Consider the following 19,261-nt stretch of genomic DNA (forward strand, 5'->3'; position numbering starts at 1 on the left):
ATATTTTTTAAAGTATGACAGTTTAAATATGATTTTTAAAGTATATCAGTTTAAATATGATTTTTAAAGTATGTCATAGTTTAAATATAAAGTATATAAGTTTAAATGTTTTTTTTAAAGTATGTCATAGTTTAAATATGATTTTTAAAGTATGTCATAGTTTGAATATGATTTTTAAGGTATGTCATAGTTTGAATATGATTTTTAAAGTATGTCAGAGTTTGAATATGATTTTTAAAGTATGTCAGAGTTTGAATATGATTTTTAAAGTATGTCAGAGTTTGAATATGATTTTTAAAGTATGTCAGAGTTTGAATTTGATTTTTAAAGTATGTCAGAGTTTGAATATGATTTTTAAAGTATGTCATAGTTTAAATATGATTTTTAAAGTATGTCAGAGTTTGAATATGATTTTTAAAGTATGTCAGAATTTGAATATGATTTTTAAAGTATGTCAGAGTTTGAATATGATTTTTAAAGTATGTCAGAGTTTGAATATGATTTTTAAAGTATGTCAGAGTTTGAATATGATTTCTAAAGTATGTCAGAGTTTGAATATGATTTTTAAAGTATGTCAGAGTTTGAATATGATTTTTAAAGTATGTCAGAGTTTGAATATGATTTTTAAAGTATGTCAGAGTTTGAATATGATTTTTAAAGTATGTCAGAGTTTGAATATGATTTTTAAAGTATGTCAGAGTTTGAATATGATTTTTCAAAGTACATGACAGCTCGACCATAAATTTTTTTTTTTATCAAGCATGCCATACACTGACCTTGAAATTTTTTTAAAGTCTGCTATGGCTACGATGCTCAGAGAGGGCATGAAGAAGTCCCACCTGCCCAGCCACTTCACGTAGCGCATCGCCCTTCGGCCCCTCAGCTCCAGGTGGCAATTAGAAAACTGAAGAAAGATAAAAAAAAAAAATTCTACAGACACACAGTCAAAACACACACAGTTATCGAAGCGTTAATGCAACACATTTATGATAAATGAAGTCATTTATTGTCTCCAGCCTCCTAATATATTCAGTTATGATTTATTGGGGATTTTTATATAAATCTATTCTACTAAGAACGTGTAGTGCATACATGTATGTGAGTTACATGTGAGATGTAGATGAAATTACATATGTTGTAAGAGAGAGAGAGAGAGAGAGAGAGAGAGAGAGAGAGAGAGAGAGAGAGAGAGAGGTCATGCATGACACAGGTGAACAGCTTCTACCTAATGTTTCTACCTACTACTTCTACCTAATGTTTCTACCTACTACTACTACCTAATGTTTCTACCTACTACTACCTAAAGTTTCTACCTACTACTACTACCTAATGTTTCTACCTACTACTACCTAAAGTTTCTACCTACTACTACTACCTAATGTTTCTACCTACTACTTCTACCTAATGTTTCTACCTACTACTACCTAAAGTTTCTACCTACTACTACTACCTAATGTTTCTACCTACTACTTCTACCTAATGTTTCTACCTACTACTACCTAAAGTTTCTACCTACTACTACTACCTAATGTTTCTACCTACTACTTCTACCTAATGTTTCTACCTACTACTACTACCTAATGTTTCTACCTACTACTACCTAAAGTTTCTACCTACTACTACTACCTAATGTTTCTACCTACTACTACCTAAAGTTTCTACCTACTACTACTACCTAATGTTTCTACCTACTACTTCTACCTAATGTTTCTACCTACTACTACTACCTAAAGTTTCTACCTACTACTACTACCTAATGTTTCTACCTACTACTTCTACCTAATGTTTCTACCTACTACTTCTACCTAATGTTTCTACCTACTACTACTACCTAAAGTTTCTACCTACTACTACTACCTAATGTTTCTACCTACTACTTCTACCTAATGTTTCTACCTACTACTACCTAAAGTTTCTACCTACTACTACTACCTAATGTTTCTACCTACTACTTCTACCTAATGTTTCTACCTACTACTACTACCTAAAGTTTCTACCTACTACTTCTACCTAATGTTTCTACCTACTACTTCTACCTAATGTTTCTACCTACTACTACCTAAAGTTTCTACCTACTACTACTACCTAATGTTTCTACCTACTACTTCTACCTAATGTTTCTACCTACTACTACTACCTAAAGTTTCTACCTACTACTTCTACCTAATGTTTCTACCTACTACCAATACGCTATGGGTCACAGGTGCCTGGACATGCATGGGATAGAGAGAAAAGGAATAATGTGGTATACGGGGGGCGTGGGCGACGTGCGGTCAATGGCCGACTTTGGAAAGGGTGTTTAAGTCCCCTTGGAAATCTGGGCAGTCTCCTCTGCCCACTACATGACCTAGGCATCATCTGCAAACACATGTGTAGCTTAAGAGTCACTTACATCAATGCTGCTGCAACTGGTTAGAAAAACGCCACACTTACAAAAAAAAAACAATGTAAACAACGACTGGTCAAAAACAATGTAAACAACGAGTGGTCAAAACAATGTAAACAACGAGTGGTCAAAAAACGCCACACTTACAAAAAAGGAATGTAAACAACGACTGATCAAAAAACGCCACACTTACAACAATGTAAACAACGACTGGTCTCCAACGCCACACTTACTACAAACAATGTAAACAACGACTGGTGTACAACACCACACTTACAAAATGTAAACAACGACTGGTCTCCAACGCCACACTTACAAAAAACAATGCAAACAACGACTGGTAAAAAAACGCCATACTTACAACAATGTAAACAACGACTGGTCTCCAACGCCACACTTACAAAAAACAATGCAAACAACGACTGGTAAAAAAACGCCACACTTACAACAATGTCAACAACGACTGGTCTCCAACGCCACACTTACTACAAACAATATAAACAACGACTACTTTACAACACCACACTTACAAAATGTAAACAGCGACTGGTCTCCCACACCACACTTAGAAAGTAAAGTACATACGTCTGGCCTCGGACGCCACACTTAGAAAACAAAGTACATACGTCTGGCAGTGCGGATCCTTCCGTGAACGCCGTACAAACAGGTTTCCAGACCGGCAATATACCATGGATGTTGGGTCGTGGCGATGCCAGTGTCTCTGTAGCAGTGAGGGAGGGTTGATGGTCGCTGGCTTGCTCCCCCGGACCAACCCTGGTATTCGCTGGGACGACCGTTCGCTGGCCTCATTACTCTCCTCCTCCTCCTCCTGTATTAAACGTCTCTTATTTCAAGGTACGTCGCGGCTTTCCCCCCCCCCCCCGTCGTGTGGCAACGACCGGAGGTTAAAATGGTCCACTGGTGTTATATCTCCTCTTAAAAAAAAAAAAAACGGAAAAAAATGGATCTGGAACAGAAATGTTCGTGTAACGGGAACTCATCAACGGTGTGGTCCTGTCTGGCGTCTACTGTTGGCAGCGATCAAATTGCTTCGCCTTTATGTTGCCATAAATATGGATCTTTATATACTCCAAAAACACTTGTTATACGTAATATATATATATATATATATATATATATTATATATATATATATTATATATATATATATATATATATATATATATTATATATATATGATGTGATTATAACACGAAAGTGCACTTGGGAAACATCCTGTTTTATTTGCCCCTGTACTCATAGGAATATATATATATATATATATATATATATATATATATATATATATATATATATATATATATATAATATATATATTTTTTTTTTTTTTTTTTACCTCGTCGCTGTCTCCCGCGTTTGCGAGGTAGCGCAAGGAAACAGACGAAAGAAATGGCCCAACCCCCCCCACACACATGTACATACATACGTCCACACACGCAAATATACATACCTACACAGCTTTCCATGGTTTACCCCGGACGCTTCACATGCCTTGATTCAATCCACTGACAGCACGTCAACCCCTGTATACCACATCGCTCCAATTCACTCTATTCCTTGCCCTCCTTTCACCCTCCTGCATGTTCAGGCCCCGATCACACAAAATCCTTTTCACTCCATCTTTCCACCTCCAATTTGGTCTCCCTCTTCTCCTCGTTCCCTCCACCTCCGACACATATATCCTCTTGGTCAATCTTTCCTCACTCATTCTCTCCATGTGCCCAAACCACTTCAAAACACCCTCTTCTGCTCTCTCAACCACGCTCTTTTTATTTCCACACATCTCTCTCTCTCTCTCTCTCTCTCTCTCTCTCTCTCTCTCTCTATATATATATATATATATATATATATATATATATATATATATATATATATATATGAGGGCGATACTCTCACAATCGACCCCAGTGTGTCATTTACCTCAGTCGATGTATGCAGATGGCGCCGTACTTTAAACGGACCCAGAAATGGAACTGGGTAGAATTGGAAAGTCATTTTTGATGATGATGAGAAAGATGGGAGGAAAAATGAGTCTTATTTTCTCGTCTGTATTGGAAACCTCCATTTATCATAAATGGAATGACACTGGTCTTAAGGACCCAATACGTCTGTTGCGTGTGCTTGATGGATACGACCTTTAAGTGTGTAAAATGAAGACACAAGACAAGCACTCCCGTGTCGAGGGCCCTAAAACTTTTACCCTCTCGCTCCTAGAGTGTATCCACGAGAACCAAATTAACACTGCGGATCCTAACTGTTGCGGAAGTTATTTGGATCAACTCCTCATCTGTGAAGGACGAGAATACGACCCTGGGACAACGAGGGGAAACGACTGGTTAAGGGGGGGAGGGGAGGAGAGGGGGGTGTGAAATGACATGACCTTTGACCTCACTAAAGAGATCAAGACAGAAAATAAGTCTTCCAATTTAATGGCCCCGAACCGTCGTGCTCAAGGGTCGTATACCACGCTCATTAATCACACCCCCCTCCCCTCCTTCACCCCCCCCCACACCTTAACCTCACGACATCACAGAAGAACAACAAAGGAACAAAATGTCTCTGGCAGATCTCGTACGAGGCCTGAGCGACGAACGAGACGCACATTACCCATGTCCACGTCATGCACGACTGTCAGCCATGCAACATGTCATTTTCTGTCTGCATGAATTCCTCTCCAAACGACAAAGAAAATGGGAAGTAGGTCTTCATATATATATTATATATATATATATATATATATATATATATATATATATATATATATATATATATATATATATTTTTTTTTTTTTTTTTTTTTTATACTTTGTCGCTGTCTCCCGCGTTTGCGAGGTAGCGCAAGGAAACAGACGAAAGAAATGGCCCAACCCCCCCCCCCATACACATGTATATCCATACGTCCACACACGCAAATATACATACCTACACAGCTTTCCATGGTTTACCCCAGACGCTTCACATGCCTTGATTCAATCCACTGACAGCACGTCAACCCCGGTATACCACATCGCTCCAATTCACTCTATTCCTTGCCCTCCTTTCACCCTCCTGCATGTTCAGGCCCCGATCACACAAAATCTTTTTCACTCAATCTTTCCACCTCCAATTTGGTCTACATATATATATATATAATATATATATATATATATTATATATATTATATATATATATATAATATATATATATATATTCCTGTGATGCTATTTCATGTGTGGCGCGGTGGCGACGAGATTGGATGAAGGCAAGCAAGTATGAATATGTACATGTGTATATATGTATATGTCTGTGTGTGTGTGTGTATATATGTATGTATATGTGCGTGTAAGGGTGTTTACGTGCAAGTGTATGTGAGTGGATGGGCCATTCTTCGTCTGTTTCCCGGCGCTACCTTGCTGACGCGGGAAACGGATTAAGCAGGAAATTAAGACGGATATAGTAACGCTAATGAATTAATCATACAGCTCAACAGGTCTTCCCGAGAGAGAGAGAGAGAGAGAGAGAGAGAGAGAGAGAGAGAGAGAGGAGTCGGGGGGGGGGGGGAATATATTCACTTTATACAAAAAAAGAAAAGAAAAAAATTGCAAGATGGATGGTACTCAACCCTCAAGCCATGTTCTCTCCCCCTACTACGCCCAATTCCCATTTTCTCTCCTGCGTCAACATGACGTGGTGTGTGTGTGTATGTGTGTGTGTGTGTGTGTGTGTGTGTGTGTGTGTGTGTTGTGTGTGTGTGTGTGTGTGTGTGTGTTGTGTGTGTGTGTGTGTGTGTATGTGTGTGTGTGTGTGTGTATGTTGTGTGTGTGTGTGTGTGTGTGTGTGTGTGTGTGTGTGTGTGTGTGTGTGTGTGTGTGTGTGTGTGTGTGCAACGGAACGTTCTGGGGAGAGGGAGGGGGGGGGGGAAGGAGGAGGGGGGAGTAACGGGGTCCATGTGCCGGGGGGGTGTGACGTGGAGGGGGGAGGGGGGTTGTTTGGCCTGCGCCGTCAGGCGTCCAAAGACGACAGAATGGCCTGGTTTGCTCACACCCAGTCCGTCACACTCAGGTGCTTTACCCCCCCCCCCCATCTCACCAACTTTCCCCCCCCTCCTCAACCTGGGGGGTCGGGGGGGGAGGTGTGTTCGTCTGCCCGCCTCACGCTTCGATTCCCTGTCCCACGACGTCGATTCGACCCCCTTGCCTTGTCCCGCGCACGCTTCTCACCCTCCTGAATGTTCGGGCCCCGGTACCCCAAAGCCTAAAACTCCGACACGCGGATCTTGACTCAATCTCGATTCGATTCCCCTTGTCCCGCGCACGCTTCTCACCCTCCTGAATGTTCGGGCCCCTGTACCCCAAAGCCTAAACCTTCCGAGACGCAGCTCTTCATCTCAATCTCTCTTCCCTCATCCTCTCACCCTAACAGCCTCATTTCTCACGTGACCAATTCGCCTTGCGCCATCTACCGTCCTCAGGCATTTCATTTCCAACATGTCCACTCTCTTCCAAGAGGTATTTGTCCATTTGGGGGTCCATACCATTCGCGTCAGGTCCGCTATGCCTTCAAACTAGCCAGCTTTTTTTTTTATTGCCTTACCAGATCCTGGCACACACGCTCCTTAATGCACCTTATAATTCCACTTACAAGAGTATTCATAAAGATCTTACCCACAAAATCCCACAATTAATCCTTTACCCACACATACAAAGACTCCCCCTCTCATTATAAAGTTATAAGGAATGCATTTCCCACAGGCAATCCCCAGCCCTTCATCTTCCCCCAACCTTACGCTACGGTCTAACGGGGCTAGAGGGTCGTGACGTCACGAGCCTTGGACCCGACCCGCGAAAATGGGAGTCTTATTTAGTGATCGATAGACAGATAGATAGATTGAGAGAGAGAGAGAGAACCCACCCCCACACCACCCGGGTGGTGTAGGGATATGTGTGTGTGTATGTGTGTGTATGTGTGTGTATGTGTGTGTGCGTGTGTGTGTGTGTGTGTGTGTCTGGTCTGGCCGCTCATGGCATGCCTCTCCTCCCCCACTCGAATCTCCCCGTGGTTTCACCCCAAGTCTCATCTCTCCTCCCACACCCACACAACCCCCCCACACCCACACCCACAACACACATCTGAAAGTCTTCTCATTTAGCAACCATCTGGCTGTAGCATAGTCTACCCTGAATACCCGGAGGGAAAATGGCCTAATAACAATAACAATAAACCCCGTTTTCTCTCACTCAGGCCCTTAGGGGGTACAGCTTTGGCCGAGAGAAAAAAATATATATTTATATTCCTTATAATATTTTTCATCTAAGGTAATTTGGGTATTTTGTAATATGTACTTTGATCAGAGGGAGATGGGGAAAAAATTACTTATGTGCGGGTAAAGTGTTACTTTACGCTGTAACTTAACGAAATTTAAGTGTTCGTATAACAGATGTGGGCTAGGCTGCATCGCTTTTAAATGCTCGTCACAACTGCTTGCTAATCACTCTTTAATTACGAGGCTAATTCTTTTCAAATACTGCCATCTTGTTTGCTAATTACCCCTTAATTACTGGGCTAAATGCCTTTCAAATAATCGCCACAACTACTTGCTAATTACTCCTTAAACTGCTTACTAATTACTCCATTACCTAATGGTCTGATTTCAATGTAATTTAGGTTACCCTCGACTCTGGACGCATTACCTAAATCCATAATGACTCTAATTATCTCTTTAAGTATTCGAATGAAGGTAATTAATTGCCTTAATGAACCTAAGAGCAAAAGGCTCTAATTACCTGTACATGGGTGTACTACCACTGACGTAACCTAACATCGTCAGTACAACACTGTACATGGGTGTACTACCACTGACATAACTGCAAGTGGTAGCAGATACCGACCCTCCGGGCACCGACCATCTATCAAGGAAGATGCAAAATATTCCAGGTCAGTGTGGCCGGGGAGAGAGAGAGAGAGAGAGAGAGAGAGAGAGAGAGAGAGAGAGATGCGAAAGTCGGGGTAACGGGCCCACAACGCCGTCGGCTCCTGAGCGGGTGCCCCGCTACTCTCTCTCTCTCTCTCTCTCTCTCTCTCTCTCTCTCTCTCTCTCTCTCTCTCTCTCTCTCTCTCATCTCTTTATCTACTTTCTAGCCTTATCTACTCTGTGCCCCCCCTCCCCTTTATCAGCTCACCATAGTTGCATCTGTTCTCCCCCCCCCACCTTCTCCCTCTAAGAGAGAGAGAGAGAGAGAGAGAGAGAGAGAGAGAGAGAGAAAATGGTCTTAAATTACATCAATGTAATCATAACCAGCCCCCTTCCACACACACACACACATACACACACACACAGAATTACATTAATTACGATAATGGTCCTGAACTATGATTACTCCAGGGGTCATTAATGTAATTATGACCAGCCACCCCCCCCCAACCACACACACACCTGCAGAATTACATTAATTATGATGGTCTTTAATCACAATTATTCCAGGTGTCATTAATGTAATTATAACCAATCCCCACACACATGCAATTACTTTAAGATGGTCTTGGACTATAATTACTCCAGGTGTCATTAATGTAATTATAACCAGCCCCACACACCTACAGAATTACATTAAGTATGATGGTCTTTGAACTAATTACCCGACGTCATTAATGTAATTATAACCAGCCACACACACCTGCAGAATTACATTAAGTATGATGGTCTTTGAACTCTATATTACCCGCCATCTTTGTATATAATTGCCTAATTACCTCAAAGACCGCCTAATTAACACCCCCACCTATCTTACTAACCCGCTGTATGTTTTCTTTCTCATTTGGCAACCATGGCTATAGCTAATCTAAATCAAACATTCAGTTATTATTATAATTATTATAATCATTATATTATCATTATTATTATTATCATTATTATCATTATTATTATTATTATTATTATTTTTATTTTTGTTCGTTACGTCGACTTCCCGTTTTCAATGGTAAAGAAAATGCCCGTTTGAGGGTCAACTCAAGAAATATCAGCCACTGCTTTACCCTTCCTAGGCGGCAGGCTTGAGCTAACACGGTATATCACCCCAAAAGTACTTTCTGGGGGCTGACTGACGCCCAGATCAACCCATCCAAGACTTAACGACCCTTAACAACGACAGGTTGTCCATATCTTTATACAAATCTGATACAAACTGGATCACCACATTTTAGAAGGATCTCTTTAAAAAATTATATGGCAAAGGATTAAAAGAATATATTAGGTTAGCAAGGTACAACAACTCTCAATCTATGATCAATGGTCATTTATGATCAATTCCCAGCATTAATCATTCATTCCCAGCCCCAAAAACAAGTGGAAATGCTCAACGAAATTAATCTTTTATGGGAATTTACCCTCCTTCAAAAAAATTTGAAATCCCACAGCCGAGCCAAAGCTGTGATCACATAGTTCTACTTAGGTTAGAGTCTAGATTAATATATGATCAATTCTTTATTGTACTAGGTTAGAATTAAGATTAATGTATGATCAATTCTTTATTGTACTAGGTTAGAATTAAGATTAATGTATGATCAATTCTTTATTGTACTAGGTTAGAATTAAGATTAATATATGATCAATTCTTTATTGTACTAGGTTAGAATTAAGCTTAATATATGATCAATTCTTTATTGTACTAGGTTAAAATTAAGCTTAATATATGATCAATTCTTTATTGTACTAGGTTAAAATTAAGCTTAATATATAATCAATTCTTTATTGTACTAGGTTAAAATTAAGCTTAATGTATGATCAATTCTTTATTGTACTAGGTTGTAATTAAGCTCAATATATGATCAATTATCTATCTAATACTAGGTTGTAATTAAGCTCAATATATGATCAATTATCTATCTAATACTAGGTTGTAATTAAGCTCAATATATGATCAATTGTCTATCTAATACTAGGTTGTAATTAAGCTCTATATATGATCAATTATCTATCTAATACTAGGTTAGAATTAAGCTCTATATATGATCAATTATCTATCTAATACTAGGTTGTAATTAAGCTCTATATATGATCAATTATCTATCTAACACTAGGTTGTAATTAAGCTCAATATATGATCAATTATCTGCTTAGAATCAAGATGAAGATATGATCAATCATTTATCACACCAGGTTACAATCAAGCTTAGGATGTGATCAATTATTTATTGATTAATCATTAATCATAGTTACAATTAAGCTTAATATGTGATCAATTATTTATTGATTAATCATTTATCATACTAGGTTACAATGAAGCTTGATATGTGATCAATTATTTACTGATCAATTATTAATCAAACTAGGTTACAAATAAGCTTAATATGAGATCAATTATTTATCATCATTTATCCCTAGGTTACAATTAAGCTTAATATGAGATCAATTATCTATCGCAAGTCGAAGCCTAAATCCATGTTAGTTAATCGCAACATTGCACAGTAACGGACAACATGCATAAAATGTCACAAAGGGTTCGAACCTGTCGTTATTTCCATCATGGCTCCATACACACACCTTCATGACCAATAATTTACAGATAATCTAATCAGAATCATCACATTATCATTAATACTAGTACTAATGATCATTATAGTGGTAATTCATGGCCAGTCAATTTTCCCCCCTCTCCCAATTAGGACAAGAGTGGCAACCTAATTCTTTCGATCCTTGGCCCGTGTTCCCTCTCGGCCAAGTGTACTAAGACAGGATGCGAGGCCAGTAAGGAGGTCAGTTATCAAGAAGGTCATCTAGACAACACTTGAGGGTGGGGGGGGGGGGACACACCGCACACACACACACACACACACACACACACACTGAGGCGGTGAAAGTCTGCCATGAAAATATGCGATGAGAAAAAAGTTTCACTATTATTACTGTCTTTATATCTTCGCTCTCATCTGGGAGTGGACTTGGCAGCAGATGGAACCATGGAAGCGGAAGTGGATCATAGGGTGGGGGAGGGGGCGAAAATTCTGGGGGCCTTGAAGAATGTGTGGAAGTCGAGAACATTATCTCGGAAAGCAAAAATGGGTATGTTTGAAGGAATAGTGGTTCCAACAATGTTGTATGGTTGCGAGGCGTGGGCTATGGATAGAGTTGTGCGCAGGAGGATGGATGTGCTGGAAATGAGATGTTTGAGGACAATGTGTGGTGTGAGGTGGTTTGATCGAGTAAGTAACGTAAGGGTAAGAGAGATGTGTGGAAATAAAAAGAGCGTGGTTGAGAGAGCAGAAGAGGGTGTTTTGAAGTGGTTTGGGCACATGGAGAGAATGAGTGATTTATATATATATATATATATATATATATATATATATATATATATATATATATATGTGTGTGTGTGTGTGTGTGTGTGTGTGTGTGTGTGTGTTTCCTGGCGCTACCGCGTTGACGTGGGAAACAGCGATTATGTATCATGAGAAGTAAAAGAATAACCAAATACTGGAATGAATATTTAGATAAATATTGAAATGAACATTAATGTGAATATCAAGATGAAGATTTAGATGAATACTGAATTGATTTAGTTGAATACTGATATGAATATCTAGACGAATACTGAAGTGAATATTTAGATGAATAGTGAAATGAATATTGAAATGAAGATTTAGATGAATACTGAAATGAATAGATGAATAGTGAAACCTAAATGATTTAGACGAATACTGAAATGAATATTTAGATGAATGTTGAAATGAATATTGAAGATTAAGATGGATTCTGAAATCAATATTTAGATTAAATTAAAATGAATATTTAGAAGAATATTTAGATCAGTATTGAAATGAATACTGAAATGAAGATATAGACTAATACTGAAATGAATATTTACATGAATATGGAAAAGAATATTTAGATGAATATTAACCCTATTTTCTAGTACTTACCATAATTACTTTTTAATTATAATCAATAAATAATATATATTTATCAAACAAATTATCAGTATAAATAATTAAGAGACATTTTCTTCCATCTTGAAAAATGGATTTTGTGGCCACATATATTTTACTACCTACCTGAGGGGCAGAGCAGCGCCTATGGTCATAGTCATTTAACCATCATCACACCTGCTGTTTCTCCATTTATACCGCACTACCCACTTCATTTATCGATAATTGACTCACTAATTAAGTTATTTATCGTCACCGGGAGCGGCGGGTCGTCCACCGCCAACGAAATTTCCCGGGTGACTGCGGAGGGCCACGCCTCCTCCGCCTCTTGGCCAATGGTCTTCCTCTATCTATCCAAGATGGCCGCCTGTTGTTTACATGAACAGCCAATCACAGCGGTAGGTTTCCGAGGTGAAGGATGAGGCCTCAGCGAATCACAGGAAGGATAGGAGTGACGTCAGCGCGCGCGAGATTCAAATGACGTACAAGATGGCTTAAGGATCATTTTATTTATTACTCTCATGCCTGGTTTACGGTCACCTGCGGAGACCAGATTAATCTCATCATTCTGTTCTGTTCCTTTGTTATTTTCACCCTTAGACGGCCTTTGACTAAGGAATATCGGCTGTACTACGATTTGACATTTGGTAGATAGATTCATATTCATTCCTTCATGTCTCAAGATACACCGTGGATGGTCGTCATTGCTTAACGTCCTCATATAAACTGTGGCCTTATTGCAGGTGGACGATGGCGCTGGGGATCGGCATGGTGTTGGGGGTCGTGTTGGTGACCGTCTGCCGAGCTCATGACCCCCACCAGGTTGCTCCACCACCACCTCCTGCGGCAGAGCCCGGTAGCGCGGTGACGTCCCGCTGTGACGAGGAGACCACAGGCGGGCGCCTCCTCTCCAGGACTTTATGCCTGGAGGTCAACGAACGGCATCCCGGACGCCCTGGACCAACCCCGCCCGCCAGCGAGTCGGGACGCACCCCGTCAGCTACAGAGCTTCAGGAGGGAGGCGCCCTACGCGAACCTGGGCCACGCGATGCCCTCCTCCGTCAACACCTGCAGAAGTTGGCGCCCAAGTCTCCAACATCCTCCAATGGTCCGTACGGCCCGTGGGGAACGCATGAGGCGCCATTGGACATCAACACACACACGTCCTCCTCCCACACTCAGGTCCTGGCTCCCTCAGGCCCCAGGATTAATTCTAAACTGATGTCTCATCCGGCCTTGGCTCCTGCAGGTGGCCATAGGGCGGGGACGACCCAGGCCCTTCAGACAGACCGAAGCTTCGAAGGTTCGACAGATCCCCATGGTCGTACGATGGGTCTGCTCGCTCCTAAACCTCAGGCAGGGAAGACGCGGCCCCATAGCTCTTACAGGGAGAGGGAGAGCCACACTGGACCGGCGGTGGTTACGCCCCAAGCCACACCAGGAGCCACGGGCACGGAAGCATTAGGTCGCCGACAGATGAACCCCAACAACAGGGTGGAGCCTAACCCGAAGCACGAGCCAAGTCGGGAGGAAGTAGACATGGCTGATATACTGACGAATCTTCAGCTTCTCGCCATTCTGCTGAACGAAGATGGCCTCTACCTGCCCTGGCAACAAGTCACCCTCATGACACGCTGACAGATACAGTGAACCAAGATGACACCGCCATGAACCTAATTTCTGACCCGGACGCATCACGCAGATCTGACCCACGCCCCGTGCCACTCCTGCAGGAGGAGGAGGAGGAGGAGGAAAACAAAGAACTGGGGTCGTCCACCTCGCCTTCGTCTGCCACTGTGACTGGGCAAGCAGCACACACGAGACACAGGCCCGTCACAACACACACCACTTGTCTAACTACTACGACTATGCCACTCAGTTCCCGTTCGCCATCAGCCCTTCCCACGACTCCCCCTCGCCCTCAGGAGGCGGCTCTAACCCCAGCGATGACCAACAACCGGATGGCGGGAAGCTAGAGACTCCCGGAGCCTCGCCAGGACACAGCTACTTCATCCCTCAACCCCCGTTACTCCTGACGCGCCCAGCGCCTCTCCCACCAACAATGGCGCTCCTGGCTACAGGCCCAGTCACTCCTCCCATCCCTTAACTGATAAGGATGAGTCCCTTATCTCCTCATCTCCCAGACGGCAGTAACCCCAGCAGACAAAGATGATGGGAGACTCATTTACCAAGAGCCGGCGACCGTTTTGCCAGCCAGTGAGGAACATTCCATCAACCATAACAAACTGGTACATCAATTTGCCCATCAACATGTCCCCTCGCATGGCCATCACCAACCGGCACTCACCCAACCACAAGGGCACCATCATGGCTCACAGTCCCCTTTTAACCAGATCACCGCCCTGAGCAGTACCTCGAAGACCTCAAGAAAAAATATGATCAGAACAATCCCACTACGTTATCCCCTGCGCCACAATATCACCCACTAAAAGGCATCACCAATGAGGACCTGATCTTGGCTACTTTACTCCATTCACACTTCTCAAACACTGAGCGGCCAGCCATCATCAGTGCCGAGACCCCCTACATCCCAGCCATCCATGGCGACAAATTCACTCACTTGGATGAACCACAACCCCCCGCGCCTCCTCCAGCACCACTTGTCTCTCCTGGCACTTCGTCCTCCCAATCTGCTTCTGTCCAAAGTGACAGCAGCAGCAGTAGTAGCAGCAGCAGTAGTAGCAGCAGCTCTGGGAGTGGTGGCGTTCAGGGCTGTCTGGGGAGTACGGCATGTGCTCTCTTATTCTCCTTCATAATGTCAATGCCATCACCTCAGCCCTTGGCATTCCCCTGTTGGTGCCCATCTTTGGAAAGAGGCGAAGGCGAGATGTCAGTCATCTCATGAAGAGTATCCAGGACCCCCTAAAATTGCAAGGCACTAATGTATCGCCCTTTATGAAGGAGTTACCTCTTGCCAATCTTCCTGTTGACCTGAAATACATCTCCAGTGTCTTCTTGAATCCCAAGCCAAAGACTTCTTCAACAGTTCATAAAATCTGGAAATACATGGCTAAGAACAAGGAGAAACTGCTAAAGATAGCTGTGAAAGAAACCGAAGACCTTATTCGTAGACCCATAACCAAAGAATTACAAAATCAGCTGATGCATGCTAACACAAACAGGCTTCTGACCTTGCTGAATGAAACACTGATTATGCAAGAGAATGTACACGAGAAAGCTACATCAATTGGACATGTCAATTACAAAATGCTTAATATGAACAGATTCTATTTATCTCCACCTCCAAGATATTCACCAAAGCCAGAAAAAGTCCTCTGGATATGCCCCCACACCCTCACAGGTCCAATATTCGTCATACACTTCCACAGACAGGCCAAGAGGCTCCACCTTCAAGTGCTGACGAGGCCCTGGTCACCACCAAGTTCCCCAAGATCTACAGATCAGTGTGCAGAGCACTCACAAAACCCGGTGTTCCTCATAATGACATAATCAACTTCATAGCTCAGCGATGCCTCTTACTGGTGTATGCGGGGATGCTCAAATAATACGTCCAGCCGCTGGGAAAAGCTCCTGGGAGCTGTTTTTTCATGTTGTAGGCTACATTCATAGACAAAAGTCCTCTTCAATGCTGGGCCTTTAATGAAATGTGGAAATCAGCTGAAAAATATACAAAAGGGAGAAGAGGAAAAAATAACAAGAGTGTTCATGGAACTGGAAAATCACCTGCTTCTTAAAAAAAAAGTGTAGGTTGTAGGTGTTAGGATAAACTTGAGACCATAGCATGTTCCGAAGCTCAGCAATGTACAGGAAGAAACAAAAATGACATTGGCCCAACCTTCGAGTTGACAAAAGGCACACTAATACTATGATGCAGTAGTTTGCTGAGCGTTAAATGGTTTAGCTAATGGCAAGGGAACACATGCAACCAGCATTTTTTATGTGTGTATGTAATGCAGATGACCATCTAAACTGCTCATCCAACTTGTGAATACTTCAGGGTACACTGTGGAGACAATGTTTTCTATTTATTTATTTATATTTTACTATACTTGATTGCCATTTCCCACATCAGCGAGGTAGAGCCAGGAAACAGACGAAGAATGGCCCATCCACACATATATATATACATAAGTGCCCATACACACACATATACATACAAATCAATGTATACATACACATACACAGATTTATACATATATACAGACGTACATATTCATACTTGCTTGCCTTCATCCATTCCTGGCGCCACCCTGCCCCAGAGGAAACAGCATCACTACCCAACAAAAAATATTTCCTTTCATCATATGCTACACCAAGTTTTGGTGTAGCAGCACCTATAATCAGAGTTCAAGCTTGCATCCATGAGCTTGTATATTTTACAACTATAAACACACAGTAATAGGCCATAGATGATCACATATCATTAGTAGAAGCAGCTGGTTTTATCCCATTACTCAAATAAAAAATTCAATATCCAGCACTATATCTCCTCCGTTGTAATCATTTACTCTACTAATGTTTTATCAACAAAGTCTCCCCAGCAGACAGCGATCATTGAAGTAATGAATTGTCTGCTGTGAACAGTATGTTCTCAACTAAAGTACACTATGAAGCTTGATAAGTTTACCATTTACGATAATCAATTTTGTCTGGTCATTTATCACTTCTTAATGTCTGTACCATGCTGGCTGCTTCATATCACAGTTCTAACAGTACATCCCAGACTGGAAGTGAAGCACTATTAGCCTCATACCACACGCAACAAGTGAAGACACCGTAACAAACAACATCCTGTGATTGATCAAGGCAGCCTTAAAGAGAGAAATGCAAGATGGGTAAGCAAGTGAGAGGGTGGAATGGAGTCGTAGTATTTTCTCTTGTGAGAATCGATCAAGTGGAACTCACTAAATGCCCAACACAGTACATCAGTACTCGATTCCACCCTCTAAACCGTATACCACTTCTGCATTATTCTCTTTTCTATTTTCCCCTAAGCAAATACCATCACCTTTAAAAACAGGTACATACCCATTGCTTTTCCAACTGAATCATTATAAAGTCCACACAAGTCAATAGGAAACATGATCAAGGCTCCATGAGAGACACACAATATGGCAAAGAATCCTACTGTCTCTGACCCCATTGGTGATCTCTGATTAACAAATAATTTGTTGTCCATGTTAGCATTTGTGTAATTAATTTTCATGCTTTTTCATCATTTTTAGCTGCTAATATGAACTTGCTCGACTTGCTATAACATGACAAACAAACTAGGATTAGCCTTGAATATCAAAGCTATTCAAGAGGTTAATACAGTACAATACTTAAATACAATTACTTCACTAAATTTTGATGTTACTGTCTTCACTATAACTACTTCCAGGCTTTGGCTACTCATGAAATTCTTACTAAAAAAAGTGTACAATTGAAAGTGAAGAGTTGAATGAGAATCGAACTGTATTCATCGTACAACTTTGGTAAGCTTTGCGCTAATCATGATGCAAGTCTGTGGCATACCAATAAGAACACTAATGCCTGTAGTCTTTGATTACAGTAATGAACATGAAACATGAAAGACCCTAGGCATTTTCAAATGGATATACAGGGTTTAACCTAATGTACGGTATGTATGGTGCTGTTGCTGTTAAAGTGTGTGAATGCAGTCTGTAGGAGATATCAGTTCACGTATGCATGTTTTCTTGTTAGGCAGATGACAACCAGCCTATGTAAGAATATATTAAGGCTTGATCCTAATGTTATGTATTAAGACTATTTAATACCCTTCTCAGTATTATGTATTAAGGCTGGATCCTTATTGTACATCACTAAAACCATGTATTAAGGCTGGTTCCTTAATATATAATTCCATTCTTATTTATTATGGTTGAATCATTTATATACATCTCCATCATTATGTATTAAGGCTGGACCTTTAACATGCATTTCCAAGATCATGCTTAGTTTGTACAAACAAACATGTATGTGCAAATGCCTATCTTTACTCTGTTTTGTTTTTGAAAGACCTTAATCATCCCGACTGTTACTACAGTAATATATTCTATTAATCTGAGTTTATCAAAAAATTAATTCATTTCTTATATATTTATAGATTCTTTGGCATCATAACCAATACCTGTTTGTATCCTATTTATATTTATACATTCTAATAAAAGTGTCTGTAAAGAATGCAAAATTCTTTCCCATTTCTAAAGCAGTACACATTTTATCAAATAATAAACTTATGCTGTTTCCATGGCACTGACAAGGTTTATTTAACAAGTGCTTTCACATGTAATTTTCTATTTACTCTCATCTATTCATACTTAAAAATGCTAGAGCAATTATGATTACAGCAGTCTACACACACAAACACATTTGTAAATACATTTTTTTTCAAGTTTGTTCACCATTTACTGCAACAGTGAGGTTGTACCAGGAACTCTCGAGTTGTCATGTATAAAGCACTGAAACTGAAGCACCCCTATCCATAGCCAAACCTGACTACTTCATAAGCCCTCATTCAGCCTTTTGATAGCCTATGTCACTTCAGTCTACACATGCATCACACTCTCCTTTGTATTCAGGCCCTGATGAGTGAAAGCATCTTTCACACGACAAGTTATGGGCTACAGATGAAAATGTGCAGACAAGGTTGGAGGTATTTCAAATAAGACATATGAGGACAATAAGTGGTGTAAGGTGGTTTGATTAAGTAATAAAACCAATCCTGCAATTTGCCTAAACTGTAGAGTTTATACATATTTAAAGAAATAATTATTAACATATCGAACTTGAAATTTCTTTTCTCTAAGACTCCCATTTCCTACACATTATTTAGTATATCTAAAATTGGAGATTTCCTTGTATAACATGTTCATCCAATACACACTAAAGTCATAAGTTCGTACCTCCGAAATATTATACAATCAACCATAAAAAGTCCATTACCATATGAAGAAAGTAACAAATGCAT

General features: G+C 40.8%; 1 protein-coding gene across 1 annotated transcript; it reads left to right on the plus strand.

Moving 5' to 3' along the window:
• The first annotated feature begins 3,113 nt into the window (after window positions 1-3,113).
• LOC139762948 (uncharacterized) lies at window positions 3,114-18,868 on the plus strand. Its single transcript, XM_071688272.1, is given in 5 exon segments — window positions 3,114-3,241; window positions 13,050-13,939; window positions 14,428-14,673; window positions 14,676-15,086; window positions 15,089-18,868. Coding segments are annotated over 4 exon segments (2,229 nt in total). The 5' UTR covers window positions 3,114-3,241; window positions 13,050-13,056; the 3' UTR covers window positions 15,778-18,868.
• The last annotated feature ends 393 nt before the right edge of the window (window positions 18,869-19,261 follow it).

Source organism: Panulirus ornatus, chromosome 45, assembly GCF_036320965.1.
Source record: "Panulirus ornatus isolate Po-2019 chromosome 45, ASM3632096v1, whole genome shotgun sequence".
NCBI lineage: Eukaryota > Metazoa > Arthropoda > Malacostraca > Decapoda > Palinuridae > Panulirus > Panulirus ornatus.